The sequence below is a fragment of the Callorhinus ursinus genome, unplaced genomic scaffold, assembly GCF_003265705.2.
Source record: "Callorhinus ursinus isolate GAN/ISIS: 27379988/994484 unplaced genomic scaffold, GSC_fseal_2.0 scaffold4, whole genome shotgun sequence".
Lineage (NCBI taxonomy): Eukaryota > Metazoa > Chordata > Mammalia > Carnivora > Otariidae > Callorhinus > Callorhinus ursinus.
Genome location: NW_027397066.1, coordinates 9,788,603 through 9,797,166, shown reverse-complemented (window position 1 = coordinate 9,797,166; position 8,564 = coordinate 9,788,603). Strand labels below are relative to the sequence as shown.

The 8,564-nt window shown below is 56.7% G+C and overlaps 1 protein-coding gene across 1 annotated transcript; it reads left to right on the top strand.

Moving 5' to 3' along the window:
- The first annotated feature begins 3,167 nt into the window (after nt 1-3,167).
- On the top strand, nt 3,168-6,902 carry NKX3-2 (NK3 homeobox 2). Its single transcript, XM_025887043.2, has 2 exons — nt 3,168-3,722; nt 5,250-6,902. Exons 1-2 carry the CDS (start codon nt 3,257-3,259, stop codon nt 5,780-5,782), a joined length of 999 nt encoding a protein of 332 aa, XP_025742828.1. The 5' UTR covers nt 3,168-3,256; the 3' UTR covers nt 5,783-6,902.
- The last annotated feature ends 1,662 nt before the right edge of the window (nt 6,903-8,564 follow it).

Sequence of the window (8,564 nt, the reverse complement as noted above, 5' to 3'; positions counted from 1 at the left end):
GAACCGAACTGCGGAGGAGAAAAAAGAGAGGGGGTGGGAGGCGAGAAGAAAGGGAGGAGAGGGAGAACACTAAGAGAGAGCGGGACGAGGGGCCCGGGAGGAAGGCTCGGGCGCGGAGCTCCCCGGCCGCCTCCTCGAAGGCTAGCCGGCTGCCGGGGCTCCCCGGCTCCGCCGATTCCCGGGGCGGGCCCAGCCCGAAGCGCGGCGCCGACGGAAGGTCAGGCGCGGCCAAGCAGCCGCGGGGTTTCAGGAGCTCGCGGCGACGCCGGGGGTGGATGGCCCTCAGTGGGCTGCGAGCCGAGCCCTGCTGCGCCCGCGTGGACGCGCCCCTTCCCCGCCGCCCCCCGGCCCTCCAGCACGCGCTGACCAGCCAAGCCCTCGCCGCACACCGCAACTCACCGGCCTTGATTCTGCGCGTGTCCAGGCCACTCTCTGCCTACGACCACCTCTGCTCACCGTCCCCCAAAGCCTTTTCATCCCCACCCAGCCCCTTACTAGCAGCTTCTAGTTGTAGTTCCAGACCAGGGTACTTATACACCTCCTGGCCCTGCCTGCAGCCTCTCATCAGACCGACAGATCGACAGTCGCTGCGGTTGCCCAGAGATGACACGGGTCTCTCACGTTTCGCTGCTGAACACTCGGAGTGCGGCCCCTCTCTTGCACTCTGGGCACAGAAAACGGAGGACTCAAAACCTCGGAACTGCATCTTTAATGCTTTGACAACTTCTGCCGAAGACTGTGGCAAAGGGCATATCCTACTGTGATTCGGGTTTCTTTTAAAAAAATATACTTTTCTGGGGGGGCAACTAAATAGTAATTACTATTTTCAAGTAAGTCTTTGTATAGCCCCCAAACTTACTCTAATAAGAGGTCATTCAACCCCCAGAGCATCTCCGTTGCCTGTGTGTGCGGAACTCTATTATTTGTCCACACCAAGCCTTCACCCCACAAAGGCATAGCTGCCTGAGACACACAGTTCACACCTGCCCATCTCTCACCTTTGGGGCGACTTGTGTCAATCTCCTTCTGGACGCGCTCCCCAGAGAATAATAGGATGGTGGGGGAGGGAGGAAATTTAAAGAGTAAATAAAGGTCATCGGGAGGAAGGAAAGACACGCTTTCTCTTGAAACCTCAGGAGTATTCTGTTCTGTTTCCCTCCCGGCCTGAAGAGCGTCGGTTTCTTATCTTTGCCGGATACTGACACCAAATTTAAGCACCTTTCCCTCAAAAGTGATGTAACCCTAAAGAGCTATAAAGGGCAATGATCTCTTCAAGTGCGAATTTTTAACCCAAGCTCATTACCGAATCTGCACGGTAGTGTATTGGGGATGCAAAAAAGCATCATGTAGCTAAAATGCTGGAAAGCACAGATGCTGCAAAGCCCTTTCCCACACACGTACTGAGCTGAAAACTATGAAGAGTGTGTGTATTTTGTACTGCGGTGCACAACAAGAACCACCAAAAAGAAAGCAACAGGGGAAAACGCTGTTTATTTTAGTGACACCAAAAACACCAATTTACTAAACTGAAATCACAGCTCTTTAAACTTACTTAATGGTTCAAGTTGTGTCCTTGGTGTAATTTGGTAAGATTTATGGAAGACAGTAAAGTACGTTACTTGAGCAAATTTTTTATTTAAAAATAAATAACATAAATAACAAATGTTTTCATACCAGAATATTTGTGTTTCCTAGCTTGGTTCCTTCTATTACATAAAACAATCCATCACTTATTTTTTAGGAGAATTTAATGTCCTCAGTTCAGGAGCATGGCTATGGTAATTCCCATATAGTCCTTTAAACAAACACGTATCTTTTCTAATCTGACTCCGCTCACAAGTAACAATATTTAAAGAGCAAATTGAATTTTTTTCCCTCCTTTCTGGTGTAAAATTTAACAAACCCCAATTAAATTCAGTATTAACCGTCCAGGGAAATGACCGCGCAATTTCCAGAAACTCTCCCAAAGATGACTTCTCGTTTCTCGCCTGCCTTTAGTTCTCTAACTGTACCATCTTTTTCTTTTTAATTCCTCCATAGAAATCGAATCAAATAAAATAAGGTGAAGGAAAAAACTATTTCTAGTGATTTTCATTAATTGATTATATCAGTGAAAAGAATTAGCCGTGAGGAAGCCGCGAAACTATAAAGGTTTAAAATAAAGCATTTTGTTCTCATCTTTGAGCCTTCCTAGGAAACAGAAAACAGCGCGATTTACCGAACTGCGTTATCTTGGATTTCCCCCCTCCCCACACTCCCACGTCTAGATTTCGACTGGACTATTAAATATCGTGTTACACAAAAGCGCAGGGATGGGTGGATACATCTGCAGAGATAAGAAACGCGAATTCTCGGACACCGTGTGTGGGAGGGTAAGCCTCCCGTGTGCTGGAGGATGCTTCGAGGACTAGGCTTGGGAGGAAAGGGGTTAAGTCAGACCCTGACTTTCTCTGTGCAACGTGCCCAGTTTTGTCTGTTAAAGTCAACGTCGCCCAGCTGGAACCAGCCAATAGGCGGCCTGGAGGGCCCCCGGACAACCCAGTGAAGGGGCGTGGCCTGAAGCTGTCACTCAGCGGTGAGGAATGACACCCGTGCGGGAGGGGGGATACGGTGGAACGCCGGGGAAGGAAAGAGAGAAGAAACAGATAAAACCAGAGCAGGGGGTAAAAAGGTGCCCCGCGCCTCTCGGAATCCAGAGGTCGCCGCCGCCGCCGCCGCCGCCGCCGCCGCCGCCGCCGCCGCCGCCGCCGCCGCCGGGGGTGGGCTCCGGAAGAGCTGGACCAACTGGGAGGGAAAGGACGAACCAGGAGCGAAATCGGGCAGCCAGGGAAGAGACCGAGGCGCAAAGAAAAAGTGACTCCGGCCGTGCGCCCCGGAGGCGCTCAGGAGGGAACTGCAGCCGCGGTGGGGGCCCTGCCGATCCGCCCCCAACATCCTCGGAGGGGGCAGACCCCCGCCCGCCCCTAAGGGCGCGAGGCGATGAGATAATCCAGCTGAGCTGCGAAAGGAGAGCGTCTGGCTCTGGATTCGGGGGGAGGGGGTCTCTGGGAGGGGTGGGCCTCGGAAGTGGGGGTGAGGGTCGGCGCTGATCCCGGGCCAGAGGGGGGCGGGGGCTGCTGGGCCAAGCAAGAGTGGGCTGCAGGGGCCTCGCGCGCCCGGCTCACTCGCACTGCGGCGGCCCGCGCGCTGCGTCCAGCTCGGAGCTGCCCCGCGCCCCAGCCGCCCGGCCAGTCGGCCGCCCTGGCCCACGGCGCAGATGGCTGTGCGCGGCGCCAACACCTTGACGCCCTTCTCCATCCAGGCAATCCTCAACAAGAAAGAAGAGCGCGGCGGGCTGCCCGCGCCAGAGGGGCGCCCGGTACCCGGGGGCACCGCGGTGGCAGTGTCTGAGGCGCCCGCTGTCTGCTGCTGGCGACTCTTCGGGGAGACAGACGCGGGCGCTCTGGGGGGCGCGGAGGACTCTCTGCTGGCGTCGCCTGCCGGGACCAGAACGGCTGCGGGGCGGACGGCGGAGAGCCTGGTTGGTTGGGACTCGGACTCGGCGCTGAGCGAGGAGAACGAGGGCGGGCGGCGCTGTGCGGACGCGCCAGGGGCCAGCGGGGCCGGCCGTGCAGGGGGGACGCTGGGCCTCGGCCAGCCGGTCTGCGAGCTGCCCGCCGCCAAGGACCTGGAGGAGGAAGCCGCAGGCCGGAGCGACAGCGAGATGTCGGCCAGCGTCTCAGGTCTGCCGAGGCTTGGCGGGGAAGGGGGCCGGGCTGAGGGGCTGGGCAAGGAGGGCAAACATGCCGAGTGGGGTGGGCCTGCTGTGAGTACCCTGCGCCGTGGGGCCCCGTGGCTGGCCAGGACTCGAGGCTCTTCGCGCTGGCGCAGGCGGCTCTAATCCTCCGGGAACTGAGCCCGAGAGAGAACCAAGAAACTCCTCAGAGCCCTGCGTCCTGGGGTGAGGCCTGAGACGTCCTGGGGCAATTGTGCCCTAGACTGGGCTAAGAGAAAACCACTGCACCCTGGCTTTAAGTCCATCGCCAGTGCTTCGGCCCTGTCTGTGTCCAAATCCCTCAAATCATCGACAGGGAACAGCCAGGGGCCCAGAGACCTCGAGTGGCCAGTGCCCTGGCCCCTGACCCATAGAACAGAAACGCTCCCCGCTCGAGGTCCCAAGGCTCCGAGGTCCTCCGCTCAAGGACTGGTGGTGAGGGATACCTCTAAGTGGTACCAAGGCGTGCATCTGCCAAGACTGGGCTTTGGGGGGAGGGCTTATTTAGCTTTCCCAGACCCCAGGGCCAGGGGAGCTGGGATGGGCTGAGGACCCAAGACCTGGGGGCACACCCTGCAGCCGGCTAAAGGCAGAGGGGCTTGATGTGGGTCATCCCACAAGTAGCAGGGAGAGGAACATCCTCTGCCAGGGCTGGCAGGTCACTGGGTGGGAAAGACCCCCACCCCCACCCCCCTGTCGGCTGGTCGCTGCTGTAGGCCTCACGCTGGCTCCAAGTAAATAGTATTTGCCAGAGCCCAGAGCTCTGAACCTCTCTGCTAGGGTCCTGTGGGGAGATCCAGGAAGAGGCGGAGGAGCTGGCGTCAGATTAGGGTTCAAGGACTCGAAGCAGGGGCACCTCCCTCCCTTCACCCTCAATCCTTAGCCCACTTCTCATTTCCTTGCAAAGAGAGAGAGAGGGAGAGACAGAGAAGCCCACCAAGGCTTTGGAGCAGCCTATTGCCACAGACCTCACACAATTCCGGGTGGTGGTGGTGGGGAGGTGGGGGTAAGACTCCGAATACATCTGTCTGAGGATTCGGCCCCCCACCTTCCCCTTATATGCAGTCGACACGTGTGTGCTGTGACGATGAGCGTGTATGAGTGTGAGTGTGCCAGAGGCGGGTAAACCCAGGGAGGGAGCACTGTAGAACCCCAGGGCTCAGCGCTGAGAACTGAGAAGGCTTGTGAGGATGCTCAGGCCCGGTGCCCCCACATTACTGAGGGGAGCCTGGGGCCCGGTGAGGGCAGGGAGCTGGATGTTGGCCACACAGCATTGATACAACGGCTGAGTCCCCTTCCCGAGCGGGACAGGCCTAGATGCAAGAAGCTAGTGGAACAGGGTTCTGAGACTGGTCTCCAGGACCCGCGGCTTACAGACCCTCCCCAAGTGCTCTGCTGGGATCAAAGTGTATTTCCGTACCCCACACCCACCCCTGCAGTTGAGGCCAGACCTCGCTTCTCTGCGGCGCTGACCGTCTGTTGTTTCTGTGCGCAGGCGACCGCAGCCCTAGGGCCGAAGACGACGCTGTTGGCCCCGGAAGTGCACGCGTGCCGGCGCTGTGCAGCCGAACCGGCGGCGGCGGCGGCGGACCGGCGGGCGGCGCGGAGGAGGAGGAGGAGCCCGCCGCGCCCAAGCCGCGCAAGAAACGCTCGCGGGCCGCCTTCTCCCACGCGCAGGTCTTCGAGCTGGAGCGCCGCTTCAACCACCAGCGCTACCTGTCCGGGCCGGAACGTGCCGACCTGGCCGCGTCGCTGAAGCTCACCGAGACGCAAGTGAAGATCTGGTTCCAGAACCGTCGCTACAAGACCAAACGCCGGCAGATGGCCGCCGACCTGCTGGCATCAGCGCCCGCCGCCAAGAAGGTGGCGGTGAAAGTGCTGGTGCGCGACGACCAGAGACAGTACTTGCCCGGCGAGGTGCTGCGGCCACCCTCGCTGCTGCCACTGCAGCCCTCCTACTATTACCCTTACTACTGCTTCCCCGGCTGGGCACTGTCCACGTGTGCAGCCGCCGCGGGCACCCAGTGAGCCGGCCCGGGGCGAGGCAGCAGACGATCCCCGCGCCCCGGCTCCCGACGGCCGCAGACCGCTGTGCAGGTTGTGTTCCGTACGAGGGCGCCCCGCCGAGGGGGCAAGTGGAGGACGAAATCCAGCCCAGGCTCAAAATCCAGGAGCGCGCCCTGGCAGCGGGACTGAGTCTGTCCAGAGGGGGCGCCTTTTTCTAATTTGAATGGAGGCACCCTATGGCCTCGGGGCCTTGCTCCCCAGTTGCCTGCCTGGAAGCTCTTGGACATTATTTATTATCACAACAAAGTTGGATTTGGATTGTATCTGCCAGGAGACGGCGTTTCCCCGGAACGCAGAGAACTCCTGGATCCACGTAGCCTGAATCCCCAGAATTTCAGGCTGGCTGGGAGCTTCGTGCACTAGGCCACAATAGTTCATGGTATCCATGCTACCAATCTATGTTTATCTACATATCTATTTTTTTGGAAATTGCATTTGTAACAAAGGGGTGCGGAACCTTGACAGCCCCAAGGAGCCCCGAGCGCTGGGCGTTGATTTGAACCGTGAAAGGTTTGCTTTTTCAGGCCCTCTGCCCCCACCCCTCACCGTGTCAAAGCTGGGGTGGGGACACCCTGTTGGATGCTGAATGTAAAGAAGGGAGTCTCTGAGCACAGGGCAGGGCAGAGCCCCCTCCACCCCAATCTTTCCTCTCCGAAGTCCAGGGCCGCTTCCAACTGGGGAGCTTCCTGGGAACCCCAAACCGGGAAAGAGCAAACCCAGCAACCTTTGGCAGAAACTTTCTTTTCTTTCTTTTTATTTTTGTAAAGGAGGTTAAAACGTGTAGCACTTTTCGGTTGTTTGTATTCAAATAACGGTTATTTTTGTATTCAACGTGAATATCCCTGACCAGCCTTTCCCGGCGTCCCCCACAGTTCCGACGCTGGGCCCTCTGTCTCTACCGACCATTCTCCGAGGTTCCTGCGTTCTGACCCAGGATTCTCCCATCCCTGCCCCTGCCCCTAAGACAGATGATCCTGTCAACCTCGTTGCTTTTTGCCTCCTTAAGGGCACTGTGCACTCAACTAGAATATTAACTTTAAAAAGATTTGTGAAGTTTGGAAGCCTGTTTGCTTTATCTTTCTTTTTCCTTTAATTTATAAACTTTTAGTTTAATATGCCCTCCTGGACGCCGTGTTTTCTCTGAACCTCTCTTCGTCCGGCTTTGGGGAATCCAGTACTGTAAAAATGTCTAGGGCAGGTTGTCCAACCACTTTTCAGTCCTGGACCAAGGATGCCTCCTCCCTCTAGGGAGCGGCAGGACTGCCCACCTGACAGAAAGTGTTTAAATCTGCGCAGCTCAGGGAACTGTGATGTAGGGGACTTTGCAAAAGTCACAGCTGAATCCCACTGAATCAGGAGCAAATGCCTAGGATTCTGTCTCTCGCTCACTGTTTTGTTTTTTTTTCCTCGTGGGATTGGTTTCAGAGTCTGGAAAGCGTCCATAGCTGAACCCACAGCCGGTTTCAACCCCTACCTAACCTGTTGTCTCCTCCACCTGCCCTAAGTTCTCTGCTTTTGATTTTCCTGGTTTCTGTAAGTGACCCTGTCTTCATTTTGTTTGGAGAATAGGCTAGCCAAAACTTGCTGAAGTTCTGAAGGCTGTAATAAGCAAGCCTATAATAAGAGGTCTCTTGGGGAGGGTCAACTGAGCTTTGACCCCAGCAGGGGGCAAGTGGCCCTCTCCGTTGTTCCAGAGCGATTCCACTCACTGTCTCTGTGACATGGCCTCATTTGATCCACACAGAAGCCTAAGGTGGAAGTAGAGGATGAGTAAGGCGAGAGTTATTTATTATTTACGTTTTACAGACGAACACAACCCGCCCCCATTCCACGACTCCCCAGACTGCCACGGGTTCGCCAGAGCAAAATGCTTACGGCTTCACTCTCCTCCCGCCGGGTCCGGGTCGAGCAAGGAAGAGTTAATGCGACATTGCAGGCTCCGAGGCCTCGGGTCGCTGCCGGGCCAGGAGCTGGGAGACGCCAAACCCAGGCCCCAGCTACTTTCACTTCTACCCTGACCAGAAAGGCCTACCCACCCTTCTCCCTGGCCAGCGACCTTTCCCAGCCTCAGGACCCCCAGGCCTTTGTATCCCAAAGTCCGTGGCCAGGGATTTGCGGGCCCTCGGCCCAGCAGGGTGGAGAGTTGCGACAAGCCCCTTTCGAGAACGATGCCTGCTTGTGGAAACGGCAAAGCATGAGGGAAGGCAAAGGCCCTCATGATATGCACACCCTTGCCCCCAAGTCCAACCACCTTCTAAATGGTTCCTGCAATCATTTTGTTTCTTTTTGGCATGTTTAAAAAATTCCACTTAAACTTCATAAATAATCATGAATGCATTTTCCTTGTAGAAAGTTAGAACATTTCCAATAATGCTAGAATCCCTTCCCTTCCTCTCTGCAGAGATCGCCACTACTGAGGGGTTTTGGGGGAGAAGGCTCGATTTTTTTTTCCCCTTCTGAAATGGCATTTGGGTGTGACTGAGGCCTAAGAGGTAAGTTTGTCCTCCATCCTTGCGTATTTGGAGTTGAGGGAACTAGGGATTTTCTTTCGAGGAGGCCGAGCGGCGCCCCTTCCCTTTCTCGCCCCCTCTGCGCTCCCCGCCTGGGCCAGTTATCCTGGGCTGGCTCCAGAAGCCTGGGGAAAATGACTCAAACGAATTCAGTTTGCCCCAGATTGTTGCAATTTCACTCTGAGCTGCCCCACGGCTGGTGCTGGCAACCAGCGCCTGGAGAGCTGATCTGG